The sequence below is a fragment of the Miscanthus floridulus genome, chromosome 1 (genome assembly GCF_019320115.1).
Source record: "Miscanthus floridulus cultivar M001 chromosome 1, ASM1932011v1, whole genome shotgun sequence".
Lineage (NCBI taxonomy): Eukaryota > Viridiplantae > Streptophyta > Magnoliopsida > Poales > Poaceae > Miscanthus > Miscanthus floridulus.
In genome coordinates, this window is record NC_089580.1 from 64393825 (window position 1) to 64410647 (window position 16823).

Below are 16823 nucleotides of genomic sequence, written 5' to 3' on the forward strand. Positions count from 1 at the left end.
GTCCATACGGAAGAAACTTTCTATTGTCCTAATATATCTTTGAATCGTACTTCGTATCAATCATTGCTAGACGTGAACCATTCTAACTCGTTCGAGCATGAGTAATATAAGTCTATACGGAAGAAACTTTCTATTGTTCGGTAGTTGGAAGGAGATGGACCAAAAAAATGAGTGATTAATATTATGTATAGATATAGATATAAATATAGAGTATATATATAGGTTTTAATTAAAGTTAAAATTATTTGACTTAGGTGGTGTTTGGCCCTCTCCTAAATTTTAGTCGTTGTCCCATCGAATGTTTGGACATATGTATGGAGTATTAAATATAGATTAACTACGAAACTAATTGCATAGTTTGCGACTAATTTGCGAGACGAATCTTTTAGGCCTAATTAGTCCATGATTTGACAATGTGGTGCTACAGTAAATATGCGCTAATGACGGATTAATTAGGCTTAAAAAATATTTCGTGAAGTACTGATAAATTATGTAATTTATTTTTTTATATGTACAAACATCCTCCCGCACACCTCCTAGAGTCTAAAGTTTAGTCAATGGATGCAACAGTAGCGGGAAAGTGAAAGTGAGAAGTATGTATTCCCCGAGCACTGGCTGAAGCAGGCCGAAACCCAGCCCGAGAAAGGAGCAAATAAACCAAACCCAGCCCGACAAGGGAGAAAGAAAAACTAGAAACCCTAACGATGCTGCAGATCCGCCTGAGCAAGATTGGCTCGTCGGACTCCGGCGCTGCCGCCGCCGGCTCGGCAGCCGCCGCCGGTGCCTCCGCCGCGGTGGGGGCGGCTGCGGCGCTGGGTGGCGGCATCCCGGAATCCGTCACCGTGGCATGCCCCGACCACCTGGTGATCGCGGACCTCCCCGTCGCGAAGAGCCTCGGTGCCGTCACGTCCTCCGCTGCCGCCGCCACGCGCGCCATCGGCCGTCGCTCCCGTCGCCCGCTCGGGGAGCGCGTCCACATCTGCTCCCGCTGCGAGTTCCCCATCGCCATCTACGGCCGCCTCGTACGGACTTGCTAAACCCAATTTTTTTTAATGCGGCTATCAAACCGCGAACTTGTTCAGCTCGTGTTGCTGCTAAGGAAATTAGAGGTTTAGTCAACCGCGTGTGTTGTTTAGCCATTTACCGCCACCAACTCTATTCCTCTGTTGATATCATAAGTGAAAATGAAGCATTGGACGTGCATCATCTTTGTTTTATGCTCCCTGTTTAGAGTGTTGGATTTCTGAGAGTTGGACAAAAATACCAATACATATAGTTTGTAGTAGCTCTGTGGGATTGGCTATTGCCTCAGTGTTCTAGCGATTCCATTGTAAGGAGAGCCAATGTTATATCGTTTTGTTCATGGCAAGCAGTCAAGGGAAGCTAAGATCTACTGGCTAGCGATTGAATGAAGGCAGTATTGCTGTTCTCTTACAATGCTAGTACATCTGTTTGTTTTAACGGATCACACAGGATTTGCTTGTTGGTGGTACTAACCTAAGGAATTGATAAATAGACTACTCACAGTTTCACCTCGATTGCATCATGAAATAAGCTTCTGGCTTCAGTTGCTACTGTGGGCCTAGTCATATCTAGTTTATTTGTTGCCCTTTTTTTGTTTGGTTGAAGTACTTCAAGCAAGTTAAACGGCCTTCATGCATAAACTTTGTAGCACAGATACAGGATACATGGATATGCCATGTTCCCCAAAAAAGTCAATATGAGGATAGGTTTTCATGTATATAAACTTTTAAATAAATTATAGGACACATTAAAATTTAAAAGCTAATAGCAAATCGAGCATCACCAAAACTCCATGATCCAATTCTCCTAATGACTTGCAAAAGCCAGATAAGAATGTATGTCTTATATTGTAAGATAAAAAGTCCCAAGTGCTTCATGTGAAAACTTGAGGGAGGATACAAGTACACCTTTGAGGCTCGGAGGAAATCGATCCAGTTCCTTACATGATAGTTGATACCTAGACAACTAGGAAGTGCAGCTTGCAACTCAGGCTGCTACTTCATCCCCCAATTATTGCTGCCATCTAATCAGAGTCTGGGAAATCAAGCTAGAAGAACACTAGATCAGCTATCAGTAGCACTAATTGATTCCATTAACTCGCTAGCAACTACTGGATTCAGGGAAGGTCAAGGGAAGAGAGTAAGAAACTGACCGCCGAGTCGCTGCTGATCTGATGTGCCACCAGCCCACCACGGGGGCGCACGTTGCGTGGTTGCCCACGGGCAGGCTTGTGGGTAGCGTGCGTCACTTGCTCACCGCGGCTGTCGCTGTGGGCATAGTTAGCGGAGAGGAAAGGAACTCACCTCACTGTTGCTGGCCACCGGGGTCACCACTGCTGGAGTTGAGTGACAGGGAGGTGGTGCAGCTGTGCGCCCTGCGCCCACGTGTGTTGCTGTGGTGGCGTCCAGGGCAGGGAATGACCTGAGCGAGTAGCAATTGCCTTCAAATACTGATCTGTTGACTGGGCTGGGCCATATCCAAGAGAGGAATAGATGGGCTGATATGTATAAGCCCAAGTATCTGATATTCATATATTTATTTTTTCCCGATAGTCCACGGGTACTTATCGTGGCTGCACGTGTCCATAACAGATACGTATCCAATACAGGATATGAGGGTGTTCTCGCATATAAGCCCAACTGTATGTAGCACGTGTCCATAACAGATACGTATCCAATACAGGATATGAAGGTGTTCTCGCATATTCGTGCTACATACATAGTATGTAATAGTCTGGAATCATTTTTTTTAATGTGTTGTTTCAGTATATTCTGTATTTTATGTTCATGTGGTTTTACCTGTTCCCTGAATAAGTGCTACATGTGGCCATTCACTCTATAGTTTCTTTTCTGATAATATAAACAGTTGGACCCAATAGTAATTTGATGAGCTTTTTTCTTGGTTTCAGATCCCTTGTGAACATGCTTTCTGTTTAACCTGTGCAAGAAGTGATTCCAGCTGCTATCTGTAAGCATTCTAACTCCCAGGTTTCTCTAACCTACTGTTATCTTGTTGTCAGCTTAGTTCATGGTAGGTAGCATACATTATTTCATTGGTTTATCAGCAAGAGTGCAAGACATGATGGTGCTTGCTCTAGTAAATTGGTCTGTTATACGAAATCTGAGCCTTGACTGATTGTTCTTGCCTTTCTTATGATATTTCATTTCAATCAATGGGCATATGTTTGCAATAGTGTGGTACTGTTTAAATCATTTTCTATCCTAAGTTTGTTGTTGTGTACATATATGAGATATTCTGTTCATTCGGATTAATAATCTGAATATTGGTTAAAAATTGACATATCCTGTACTGAAACTCTCATGATACCAATGTACCCTTGGATACATAATTAAATGTTGGGCAGGCAATCTAAGGGGAGTGTCTCTGGAAATGTTGTAATTTGAATCCTTATTTAATGTAGACAGCTGCTTTGTTTCCCTTTTAGAGTTCCGCACTTCTGCTTGGTCTAAGTCTGTCAATTTAAATTTCTGTTTACCTCTGCAGTTGTGATGAGCGCATTCAGAAGATACAGAGTGTGAAAATGATGGAAGGGATTTTCATCTGTGCTGCACCGATGTGTCTCAAGTCGTTCCTTAAGAAAGCAGATTTTGAGTTTCATGTGCCCGATGTCCATGCCAACCTCCTCCAAACTAATCAAGAGAAGGAAGAAGAACGCAATGAGTCAGATGCTCCTAACATCTCCCGTGCTTCTGCAGGGGATACTCAAAGACAATCTCAAATGCCTGAAATGTCTACTGCACGTGCTCCTCCAAGGTCAGGTGTTTCACAAGATCGTGAAGAACGCTCCCGCTACCACCATTCCAGGGAACAAACACCACTGAGGCCCCCAACCCTTTCAAAACCACCGTCATTCCATGGTCGCCACTCGTACCCACCAGGGGATACCCAGGCTGAGAACAATCCACCTCAAGGATTCGACTGGCCCTACAACTGGGCTTCTCAATTACGACAGGAGAGCCCAGGTGCGGCGACTCCACTTCGCCAAGAATCTGACCACAGTACTCAGGACAAGCAGCAATTGATGGCTAATGCACCTTATATGTTTCCACCGATACCTCCTCACCAGGGAAACTTTATGATGCCTATGAATATGAATCAGCCTTTGATCCCCAATCCACCTTTCAATTACCCTCTCCAGCAAGATGGAAACCCTCAGTACTTTTCTGCCCCTTTCCAGATGCAGCTACCAGATACTGGACCAGACCAAGGTTCCATGCCAAGTGTCCAGCCTCCAGCTGGTCCTATGAGCTTCCCTGAGGGGCTTCAGCGCCCGTGGGCTATGGGGCTGATGCCATTTCAGTCGATGGCCCTTGGTCAGGGAATGGCTGATGGTGTGGGTGATCCTCAGGGTGGTGGTGGCCTTGCCTTCATGCAAGCTGGTTTTGGGGGCATGCCTGATGGCTCCATGAATACAGGCATGCCCGATAGAGGTGATGGAAGGGGTATTCTAGCACAGATGCCTATGCCAATGCAAATGCATATGTCACTTCCCCCACCTCCGCCGACACAACCTCCATCAGGCTCACAGCAAACGTTTAACAGGAGTTGATATTTTTTTTTTGCACGAATTGATGGTTCCTCTCAAAATTGCATGCCGATTCATTGAGAAAATTGTAATTTTATCGTTCTTGGCATGTAACCTGTGAGAACTAGATGGCTCAGTTTTATTCCCTGGTTGCATAGGAGCCTGTATTATGCTACAACTGTCCTGTTGGGATGAAATGTTCCCAAATTCCGAAAATTTAGTTCTGAGATGTTCATTGTGTTGGGTAAAATACTTCTGACGATGCAGTGAGAAGTTTGAAACATGTGGCTGGTGTTAATGTGATATATTGTTGAATCCTGAGCTGCCCATTGCTTGAGGTATTTTAGTTGCAATCACGCATGTCAGCACATAAAGTGTGATTTTGGTTTGCCCTTATAAGCCAAATCACGTTGACCTGGAGCAATTTTTTTCCATGTATAAATATTCCGTCTAGAAATAGTAAGTGTATTTGACCAGCAGTTTGAAAAGTCATATTAAATAGATTTTGACGATTAATTTCTCTTATAATGTAGTAGTTAAATGCTAAAAACATGCATATAATTTGACAAGACTCTCTTTAGCACGTGATTTTTTTTTTCTTCTGTTTCTATGTTTTGCTGTGAAAATGAAATAATTCTTGTGTTCCAAGAAGCCCTATTTTTTTTTATCAAAGTTTATAAGATTTGATTTTTTTTCTCTACTTAAATACTTTCATCATTCTTGGATGGAGGAAGTATAAGTTTGATTTTTTTTAAATGCAATAACGAGTAACGCTTCCAAGGACTCAAAAAGTTGAATGTATGTAACAAAGGAAAAGATCTAAGGAGGCAAAAAAAAGTTAAATGTACTCTCTCTATTCTAAATTATAAGATGTTTTAGCTTTTTTAGAATTCTAGATACAATGATTTTATTATATCTCTAGACATAGCGCATATCTAAATAAATGGGGAAAACTATTTTATTTAGATGAAAGGTTGCCCCTGCTTTATATTACCATAAAGCATTCATACAGCGTTTACGCACAGCGTATAGGCGCGCCCGCCACAGTTAACGCACAGGTTCGAAACAAAACGCCTAAAGGCCAAAAACAGCAAAATTAACTCCCAGCGACAGATTGCGGAATGCTGGCGCCTTGATCAAGCATTGAATCACTCCGAGTCGCAACGTCGAAGACCTGTGCCGAGGACTGAAAATCCGACGTCTCCGACCCTGATTGCACTTCCCCACTCCAACAGATTCTTGGCGGCATGTTTGCCTTTGCCTCCACTTCCTGAATCACCGAGTCCAACCAGTCTCCCAGCTCTTGATTGTACATTGGCCTCCACCTCCGTAGGGTCCTGGTGACTCCCAATAGCACCGCTTTTTCCCCTGTCCAAGTAAGTCCCTGAAAGCACAATTTGTTACGAAAGTTCCACAAACACCAGAGCACAGCTGAGGTGACTATATTAGTATTGAGATGCTTGTTATGAGCAAGCCAAAAAGTAGCCAGGAACTCAAAGTTCCAATTACCCCTCAGGCTTAAAACCTCTGCTATCACAAGCCAAGTTCTTCTAGCAACACAACAGTCAAATAACAGGTGATTTACAGATTCTAACTCATTGCAAAATAAGCAGGTTTTATCTGAAACTTCTCTTTGTTTGGCTAAGTTGTCTCTAGTCAGAATCTTATTTTTTGTAATTAACCACAGAAAGATTTGAATCCTTGGAGGAACTTTTAATCTCCAGACTGTAGAGACATAGACAGGCACCACACCTCTATTGCTAATAACAGCATAAAAGCGATTGGACCGAGTATTTGCCATTGGAGTTAAAGCACCAAATAATCTGATCATTATCTTCCTGTAAGTTAACACTCTCTACTATGCTTAACAGATCAAACCACATATTCATCAGATTCTCTGAAACCGCGCGTCTAAAGGACAGTCTGAGAACCTGTCCATCCCAAACTTGACTAATGGTTTTACCTTGCTGGCATGGGGAAAACTATGCATGTAGAAAAGTCCCCTTCCCTCAGTCACTTCAGGGGAGGATAGGAGGAGGCAGCATGGTGAGAGCATGAGACCACACCACAACGGCTATATGGGCGGTAGGGATCAAACCATAAGGGAAAGAAAAACAATAAAATGGAAAAGGCCACGTAATAAAGGAAAGTAAAAAAAAGAACATAACGTTGAAATTTTTTAAAAAGTTCTCAAATAGAAATATAAAATAATAAAAAGATAGAATCAAACGTAAGGAAAAATAATAAAAAAGAAAAATCCACATAATAGATGAAAATAAAATAGAACATCACATGAATACTACTTAAACAAGCTAAAATACACCACATAACATCTTGAGTACTAGATAAATAATCAAATATACATAGTGAAACATGACATTTATACTATACACTATATGAATGCATTAGAATATCCAATGAAACATCTCATGAATATAATGTGAATAATTGAAATATGCCATAGAACATCACGTGGATACTACACGAACATCGAATGCATTTTATGGAATATAGAAAATAAAAAGTATAACATGAAAAAAATAGTAAAATACATCGTGGAAAAACCTGTACACATGACTACATGGTTCGTACCCGGACCTACCCGTAAACCAGCCCACAGCAAATCGTATAGGGAGAAACCGAGCGGGTTGGTTTGCGACGGTTCCATACCGCTCAACCCGATGAGGTCTTTGATATTTCAGATACGGCTCGTAGTAAGACGTGTCTCAGATAATACATCATCAGTGACGGGTATATTGGATGTGCGGCTGTTGACTAATTTTTCAGAGACAGTTCTCTTCTCACCCGTCTGTACTACTTTATCTGTGACGCTGTCTAAACTACTGTCTCTAGTACACGCGTCTCCTTTGTTGCTTTCTGGCCTAGTGCGACGCCGACGAAATAGTCAGGCGACGTGCCCAACGCCGCTCGACCGCGTACCCCGTGCGCACCAACGGAGGGCAGAGGCACAGCTTCGAGGTCCTGTCCAACGCCGGCTATTGCACCTTCAGACGCCTGCCAAGCCGTGCTCGCGTGGTCGGCGGCGGCGCCGTGGCCACGCACGGGGAGGAGCCGGTCTGGCCATCCTGTGTTAGCGTCTCCAGCAGGAACTGCGTACAGACGGCTCGAGGCGGGCGTGGTGTTGCCTTGAAGCCAGGAGCGGGCGAATGGGGAGGGTCAGAAGGAAACCGGCACCCATGGGACCCGTGGGTTAGAAACCGTTGGCAGATAAATCTTGCGGGTTGGGTTGGGCTTTATCCAAAAACTGGATAAACCGGCTCATGAACAGGCCTAGTGAAACATCCCATACATATTATGCGAACACCAAATTTAAAATAATTAGTAAATTATTAGAAGAGAAGAAAAATAAAATTTATAAGAAAATAAAAATGAAAAGAACAACAATAAATATCTTTTTTTCGAATACGCAAGAGCATTGCGTATCATTGTATTAAGAAGGTAGAAGTTTGAAATACAATAGAGACCGTTCCTGACCCGACGGTTACCTCAAAGAGACTACATTTTGACTATGACAACCTTGGGATCCATTGGGATCAACCTAGACTACGATCTAGCTAAAGTACCAGACCACGCTGCTCCACCAGCCATCGCCCAGGATGCTAGGAACAGCGCATCAAGCGCCTCGACGTTTGCTTCCGATAGGGTGCCCTGGAAGTACGAATCGTATGAACGCTTCGCTGCAGAGGAAATCGGTGCTGAAGGTGCCAAGATCCCCATCTTCTTCATGAGCAGCACTTCTCCACGTTTGGACGTCGGGATGTGGTCCATCTGCTGAGCAACAATCCGTCTGCTCCTAATGGGCAGAGTAGTTCGCTTTGGTGCTGGCTTCTGCTTAGGCGGTGAGCTGATGAGAGGTGGCTATCTCATTACCTAGACCTTCTCAATGAACCTGGACGATCGCTTGGCGGCCTCCCTCGGTGTGGGCGTGCCCTTAGTGGTTAGCTCGTCGGTTGCTTGAACGACGCCCGTTGCCATGCCATCGGCCGCCTCAGCTTGCGGTCCGGCATCCATGCACTGGGCTAAAAGCACAGCCGTGGTGTGTGCCTTCGATGGTGAGGACGGTGGGACCTCCTTCCCCTCCTGGTTGCCAGATGCGCCGGCATGATCAGCCTGTCCTGTTGTGGTTGGCGCTGCATCGCTGGTCGCCTCATGCCTCAGGGACAAACGATCGTCCTTGTTGTTGCCTGGGACGCCAGAGGGAGGGGTTGTTGCGCCATGGGGACCGCTAAATAGCCCTGCCTCCAGAACCATCTGATCTGAGGTCGGCTGCCCTCCAGCAATCGCCTCGCCAAGGGAGGTTGGGTCTTGCTCAAATCTGGGTGGTACCCAGCAGTCTATGAACATAGGTGGTGATGTTCTAGGCTGCTCAATTGCGCCACGATGACTGCTAAGCAGCCCTGCCTCAAGGACCATCGGATCCGAGGCAGGCTGTCTTCCCATGATCAACTCGAATGGAGAGGATGGATCTTATTCAAAATGGAGCGGGGCCCAACAGTTGGTGATTTCGGACTATTTTGCCGGCACATCATCTTGGACAAGCATCGCGGTGCTCACTTTCGTCTTGCCGGCCTCGCCGTGACTGCGTCCCTAGGCGCCTTGGGTGCACTACCTGGACCCCCTATGGGAGTGATGCCAGTTTGAGATGGCCTCATGGCCAGAATGATGGCGTTCTCCATCGTCGGGGCCAACCCGGTTGTGGCCCGGCGAGCGCAGTCGCTTGCAGTCTCTGGCAATGTGTTGAAACCCTCGGCATCGCAGAGGCAAGCAGCACGTGGTGATGTGGTGAGAGTAAGAGAAGCACGTTGTGATTGATTGGTTCACTCCTCGACACGGCGGTATAACTATCTTGATCACTCTCTTTACTTTACCGCAAACTAGTTGATAAGCTCTTTAGTGTAGCTAGTTGTGAGAGCTTGCTTGCTTGCTTGGTGTGGCTCTTTAGTTAGTCTTTGAGAGCACACTAACATAGGGTAGTGTCATACCTCTTATGTGAATCGACACTATCTAAACTAGAATTGTGGTAGGTGGCTTGCATTTTGAGTAGGCTAGCGCAACACTTGCTTCACCTCATAATTGTCTAACCTTTTGTTAAGTGTTGTTGTAGAAATTTTTATTAGGCTATTCACCCCCCTCTAGCCATTAGGACCTTTCAACACCACAACACCCTGTCGCCGCCGCACGCCAGGCACTCATCGGCCGGACGCCACGACGCCAATCCGACCCTCAGACGCCGCTGGAACGCCCCCTCCTCATCCGATAGCCATGCCGTCAACGCCGACCACCGTCGGACGACTGCGAAGAGGCCCTAGATGATGCCGTGCTAACAGAAGACGACTGCAACTGCTTTATCAGGTGCGGTTTATGATTTCATCTTATTCTAGATGATAACTTTTTTCCTTTAATTTCCTTACTCAGCCAATGATTTCATGATAATCATGAGGAACACTACTATAAGATGATTGCTGCATATTTGAGATTATGCAAATTTTATTTAATCATGTTCCTGTGTGAATGAGGTGCTATTAGAACCTGCTCATATGACTGCATCCTACCTCTCCCTATCCTCACCATTGCTATTAAGATCTCCTTCGACGCCGTCCTCCTCTGCGATGCCCTCTCCACCAGGGCGAGGTCCATAGGATCCAGCAACAACAAGGTTGAGGGAGTCACGTGGTAGCAAGATCCATCAGCAAGCATCTTAGTTCTGGTGTATTATTTGATTTATTTCTCGATACACTGCTACGAGGGACTGTACTAAGTCGTGCGTTGCTGTAGATGGCTCCTGGTGTATTCTTGTTCGATCCTGCTAGACAAGAAGGCCTTAGTGGTGACAACTCAGGCGATGGAATTGGTCTGCCATCGTGGAAGTTTAGGATCGACACCGACTTGCTTGACGTAAGTGTAGCCGCCATTACCCTTTTATTTCAATTCTTAGACTAATGGTTGTTTGTTAGAGTTCAGCAAATTCAGTTTAGTTGTGCAATAAATTTAGTTTTTCACTATCAGCAGTCATCAGATATTCATAATTCGAATCTGAATATAAATAGTATTAGGAGTCTATATACTTGAAACAATGTGCAATACACTTTTGTTCTGCATTGATACTCATCAATCAAGGACTCCACAGCTAGTGGCGGTTGAGGAATAAGTGGTGGCACCAGCTCAGGTGCTCCCCGCGGATGCTAGGGTGAGCTGGATGGGCTGGAGAATCTGTATGTCAAGATATCCATGCGTAGGGTCTCCGGTAGCCAACTGTTTTTTACTATTATTGAATTGTATAAACTGTTTTTTCCAAGAAAATGAAGTTAAGACAATTAGTTAATTAGGATTATCATTTACTCTTTTTTCAAATAGTGGTCTTCATTTTGGAGCCCTTCATGCAGTTTAATAATGGCTTGGACGCTAGGCTTGCGAGAACTTACTCTTAATTGTGTTGCGAGCGAGGGATGTAGCACTTCAATGGGTGTCTTGGTTGAGTTCTACAATTGCCAAAAATTGATGGTGTTGATAAAATTGACAATCCTGTAACTCTGCAGTACCTTTCTTTTTTTTCAAAAAAAATGAGGGCAAATGCTACTTATGGTCGAATCCATGTTCTTTTTGTTGTTTTGATTTGATGCCCACAGCCCACATGTTAACTTTCAGATGTGTTTGTAAAGAATCAAAAGGAGTTGGCCTAATGCCAATCTTTCTTGTCGTCTTTTTTATTCTTTATATTTATATAAATTCTCACCAACAAGTACATGGCTAGGTAATGGCCGTAATGCTGCATCCTTTAGCCAGTGTGCCCCCTTGAGATCTACTGACTGCTAGCTTATGCATATTGTCTTTTATTTGCAGGGTAGAGAGATGTACAGGAAACATTCAATAGTTTGTTTCCAAGCTATATCAGAGACTTTAATTCATGTCTTTTATTTGCATCGAAGAAAACTCATCCGAGGATGAGATTGTTGGCCTGACAGAAATGTTCAAAACACGATATGAATTTTTAAAATACTATTGTTCTTTAAAGAATCTTACATTTTATACATTCCTTTTCTTGCCTGGAGGTATATATTATTCAGATTTCCTTTGCTACTTGATCTGTGCAGTTCTTTTTCCTCTTAGAAAAGAAATCATTGAACTTTATACTTGAGACACAGTTGATCAGGCCTCATCAATCAAAGCCTTTCAACCAACAATAATCGATCTAGCAGAGGCACCTAAATCTTTAGTTATGCATGCTGCAGTTTAAGTTTCTAACACGAGAGAGAGAGGGAGGGAGGAGCGAACATAGTGCTATGTAAAGTGAAGTATAGCAAAACTGAATCGTTAGCTTCACACAAGAAAATTAGAGTATGTTGATGAAACTTAAGCAACATTTATGTCACTAAGAGTGGACACATCTAGATATCAGTTGCAATCTGCATTTTCTATCATATTTGCAGTTTTCTGAAGGGTAGACCTTTAGAACTTTTCACAGCTAATAAGCAGGGCTGGAGCAGGAACAGCAGTGGTAGTTGAAAAGTTTGGAACATCATAGGTCCTAATAGTCATAGATGATTGGACTAAATATGCTTGTTTGAGAACAAAAAAAAGAATCTCTAAGTTGTGGATTTTTTGTCTATTGGTGTAGTCTGTAGATTGTCTTTCCAAGCAACATGGGAAGAGATCTTCATTGATATGCACCAATCCAAGAGCACAGTGTGAGATTTTTATGGAGTAATTCAACAAAATTCAACACAAGATTTTACAATTTATTAGTTTCAATAGGATAATTGTTTTTTTTGTGTAAATATTGCAGCTCCTTTCAGATTATGATGCAGTGGCTTCTAGTGCACCTTAGCTTGTTGAAGAATTTGTGTGGGAGAAAGCTGAAGCAACTTCAGTTAAACCAAAGATATGTCTCAATAGCATGTAGAATGCCAAATTTACTTTTCCTGCACAATTATCGTCGACGTGTCAGGTACCAGTTGTGCTACAAGTCACTACTACTGGAAACGGTCGCTTTGCCGAGTGCCACCACAGGCACTCAGCAAAGCCCAAACAATACTCGGCAAAGGATTTACCGAGTGTAACACTCAACAAACAGCACACGGTATCTACAGTGCCGGCAAACGGCTCTTTGCCAAGTGTTTTCTATCAGATACTCGGCAAAGACTTTGTCGAGAGCTAAAATCGACACTCGATGAAAAAAAGTAACGTGACGGAGTGGAAACAGTCATGACGCATTTGTCGAGTGTCAAATCTCAGGCACTTGGCAAACCTTCTGTATTATGATCCTCGGATACCAAGGTAATGAATTTTGATTGTGGATCGAATGCTGTTAACTAGATTTTGTATATGCTTGGTAAAAGAATTGTTGGGGCAGTACAAAAGGCACAATTCAAATTATTCCATGGATTAACTAAACTTCAGTTAAATTTTTAGCAGATGCAGAGATAGTAAAATGAGAGTTTATGTCTAATATTTTGGGGCTCTCTGCTGTCACTTAGAAAAAAAAATTATGTTGTCTCATAGGACAAAAATATATTCTATGACAAAAAAAACTATGCATGTGCATGTTCAATAATTAGGTGTACTACATGATGGAGTTAACATGTCGGTTACAGCAGTTCATATGGTATTGTCCATAATTTGGAGGGTATTAAATTTAAGCTGGGTGCATAGTAGGCCACCTAGCTTTATTCTTGCAACTTCTACCTCTTTATGTGTTAGTCTTTGACAATGGTATAATTTATTCGCAAAGCTCAAGCAAGATAATTGGCAAAGATCAAGCAAGACGACTCAATGAGGTTGGCTTTTAATTTTAGTGATTCCAGTATGCAGACCTGAAATTAAAAAGTGGTTGTTCCTTGAGAACATCAGTGGTGTCAAATAAAAGATGTGTAGATTATACATGGTGAGACTGGTGAACCTTCTACAATTTCCTAAACGAATATTCCCACCATTAGTATATAGGTCCATTTCCCTACGTTTCTTCGTACTCCCATTAGCATATAATATGAAAGTATTGTTGTGTTCATCACGACTTTCAGTTGACTACTCCCATTAGCATATACTTCCTCTGACCCAAAAATATAAGTCGTTATAGGATACGTGCAGGTCAAACTTTCTCAACTCTCACTAGGTTTGTAAAAAATACGTACAACATTTATATCTCTAAATAAGTTTATTATAAAAATATATTCAATGTTTTATGTAATGATACTAATTATGTATTATAAATATTAATATTCTTTTATATATAATTGGTCAAAGTTAAAAAAAAAAGTTAACTTCTCGATAAGCGAGAATGAATTCTATTTTGGGACAGAGGTAGTATATGAAAGCAGTGTTGAAAATATTTTAACAATTAAGTTTGTCTCTGTCTGATTGATAAGCTTAGACATCATAATGGTATAAAAAATTTCGACTCTCACGGACACCCTCATGGATCAGTGCAAAGCATCCGAATCCTACATCATACACAAATGACAACCTTAAAGTTATAATATTTTCAAAGGGTGGACAATAAAGACCATCTTAGATATTCTGGCATTAGAGTATATACGTACAGACACATATGCATGGTGGTGTAAGTAAGCAGCCAGCAGGAGTCGAGAGTCAGGGGGTGTTTGATCCTAGTACTAAACTTTAGTCCTTGTCACATTGAATTTTTAGATATCAATTAGGAGGACTAAACATGAGCTAATTATAAAACTAATTACATAAGTTGTGGCTAATTCGCTTGCCAGCGCCGTGTACATGATGGTATGGAAATGTGGTAGAACTTATTCGTGGATTTGTTGGCGCACGAAAGAAATAGATATCGGAAATCTCTTCCTGCCGGTATAAAAAATGATCTTAGCCGCATCACGGAAAGATCTACACAGTAGAGTTTGTGAGCCTGCGACGCCACGCTCTCTGTGACTGTGTAAATTTCACGAACTTAGTTTTTTGAATTAAATATCACTTTAACGTCGGTCATATACTTTTACAGTATTGTTATCTTATCTTGCGATCCGTGTGTTTTTAGTATAAAAGTTTAGCTGTCTCGTAGCAACGCACGGGCACGAACCTATTTGCATATATACTCGAATATGTGTGTATATGATTATATGGAGATGCAGCGGAATTTATTCATGGATTTATTGACGCATGAAAGAAATGGATATCGTAGAATTCTTTTTGCCGATATAAAATATTATATCACGAAAAAGTCTATACAGTAGAGTTTGTGAGTCTGCGACGTCGTGCTCTCCGTGACTGTGTTAATTTCATAAACTTTGCTTTTTGAATTAAATATAACTTTGACGTCGATATTTAATTTAACAGTATTGTTATCTTATCGTGCGATCCGTATGTTTTTAGTATAAAAGATTTAGTTGTCCTATAGCAACACACGAAGACGCTATCTAGTATTAATTAAATTACCAGAGGCTAGGTATTCCGATTTGATGTGGATCAGAGTCGGCCACTGGACACATAATAAACCTATTAAATTACCGGAGGCTAGGTATTCCGATCCGAAGCGGATCAGAGTCGTGCATCGAAATAATACATTATACTCAGGTCCCAGGGTGCTGGTGTTCTTTTTCGATCGTTGCATGCATTGCGCGCATTGGTGAGAACGATCGATCGAGATACAAAGTTTTTGCAAGCCGCCATCATCATCGTGGTCCTCGTCATTGGAAGGAACGTAAACTAGATCATGATGGAATCCATTATTAGTCGATCAACGGAGGAAGACTTGCTAAGCGAGCTGCCCAGCGATGTCCTAGTCTCCATCCTGGAGAAGCTCAGCCTCCGTGACGCGGTCAGGGTCGGGGTCCTCTCCCGGCGATGGCGGTGTCTTCCCGCTCTGCTCCCGAGGCTTGCCCTGGATATCGCCTCCTTCTTGCCAAGCGATGCACGCGACTTGGACGACCACCATGACATCTTATCCGAAGCGGGAGATAAGCTGGCTGACGTGGCGACGGCGCTGCTACAGTCTAGGAGGCCGCCGGCGGGTGGCAATGATAATAATAATCTCGACGACGTCCACAACACGACTCTTGCCATGAGATTCTATCTTAGACACAACTACATGTCGTTGGGACGCCTACTCGACGCCGCCGTCGCCAGCGGCAAGGTGCACGCCGCCGAGTTGACGATCACGACGACATGCCGCCGCTCGTTAGACGACGACGACGACGACGACTACGAAAAGCGCTCTCTGGTCGGGCACGGCCGGCGTTTCAGGGCTCTCTTCGATGCCTGCCCAGCTGCTTTCGGAGCTGTGACCCAGCTCACCCTAAAGAAGATGAGACACGGCAAGCCTGACTTGGACGACATTCTCGCTACCTGCACAGGGCTCGAGAAGCTGTCCTTGCATAGCTGCGGCCCCAGGGCCGGTGCGTTGTGCCGTGTTGTGGGATGTGCAGCACGCACGGCTTAAAGACATCAGGATCTACCTGTGCGCCATCCGTGGCGTCAAGCTCATATGGCTTCCCAGATTGGAGCGCTTCACTTTGCAGGGCTGGCTCTTCACGACTGATGGGCTTGTATCCTTGGGTCATGTTCCACGCCTCACTGCTGTCACCTTGTCTGAAGACATCGGCCATAACGAACAGACTCTCAAGTTAAGCCGCATCCTTACCAACAGCACTGCACTTAGGGATCTGCGGCTCAATTTCAGAGACAGTAACGTAAGTAGCGTAGTACGTCTTAAGTTTCTATATACCCTTTGTTTGTTTCTTTGCAAAATAAATACATATACATACTCGATCTAGTACTAGTTATTAGCAGTAGCACGCTGCGTTTCTTTTTCCAAAATAATAACAATATAGTTTGTATGTGGTTTTCCTAATCAACTTATATATTATCATTTATTAATTGCTTTGGCTTTATTAATCTGTGCAGATCTGGGTTCAACCAGAAACGTTAAGACGTCTGACAAATGTGTTTAGCAACCTCAAGAATTTAAAGATCCGTAATGTCCACCGGGAGTGTGGCCTTGCTTGGATCATGTTCCTCGGTTCCTCCTCCAGTCTGCCCCACACTTAGAGGAACTCTACGTTAAGGTATTGTCTTGTCTAATACATACACGCGTCCGTTTTTGGTATACAATTAATACAGCACAGAAAAAGCAAGCATATATATATACATAGGAATACATATTTGGCTCAGAAAGTTATTATTGCTCAACCAATTCGTGGCTAGCTCCTATAGATGCATCAGTCAATATATAGATATTATTATTACAGAATTGACGTGCGCGTACTAGCTAGTT

At 43.1% G+C, this 16823-nt stretch overlaps 2 protein-coding genes across 2 annotated transcripts; both read left to right on the forward strand.

Annotated features, from left to right (window-relative positions):
- The first annotated feature begins 625 nt into the window (after positions 1 to 625).
- LOC136485556 (E3 ubiquitin-protein ligase HAKAI homolog) lies at positions 626 to 4853 on the forward strand. The gene is made up of 3 exons (XM_066482412.1): positions 626 to 1022; positions 2933 to 2991; positions 3529 to 4853. The coding sequence occupies exons 1-3, from the start codon at positions 705 to 707 to the stop codon at positions 4592 to 4594; spliced, it is 1443 nt and encodes a 480-aa protein (XP_066338509.1). The 5' UTR covers positions 626 to 704; the 3' UTR covers positions 4595 to 4853.
- Positions 4854 to 15266: 10413 nt separating this feature from the next.
- On the forward strand, positions 15267 to 16597 carry LOC136457980 (uncharacterized). Its single transcript, XM_066457999.1, has 3 exons — positions 15267 to 15945; positions 15992 to 16239; positions 16454 to 16597. Exons 1-3 carry the CDS (start codon positions 15267 to 15269, stop codon positions 16595 to 16597), a joined length of 1071 nt encoding a protein of 356 aa, XP_066314096.1.
- The last annotated feature ends 226 nt before the right edge of the window (positions 16598 to 16823 follow it).

Bases quoted from the DNA above. Each gene is read 5' to 3' on its own strand.
- LOC136485556 (XM_066482412.1), top strand. From the start codon at position 705: ATGCTGCAGATCCGCCTGAGCAAGATTGGCTCGTCGGACTCCGGCGCT. The intron at 1,023-2,932 runs GTACGGACTTGC...TCTTGGTTTCAG, and splicing joins TCGCCATCTACGGCCGCCTC to ATCCCTTGTGAACATGCTTT. The intron at 2,992-3,528 runs GTAAGCATTCTA...TTACCTCTGCAG, and splicing joins AGTGATTCCAGCTGCTATCT to TTGTGATGAGCGCATTCAGA.
- LOC136457980 (XM_066457999.1), top strand. From the start codon at position 15,267: ATGGAATCCATTATTAGTCGATCAACGGAGGAAGACTTGCTAAGCGAG. The intron at 15,946-15,991 runs GTGCGTTGTGCC...CACGGCTTAAAG, and splicing joins TAGCTGCGGCCCCAGGGCCG to ACATCAGGATCTACCTGTGC. The intron at 16,240-16,453 runs GTAAGTAGCGTA...TAATCTGTGCAG, and splicing joins TCAATTTCAGAGACAGTAAC to ATCTGGGTTCAACCAGAAAC.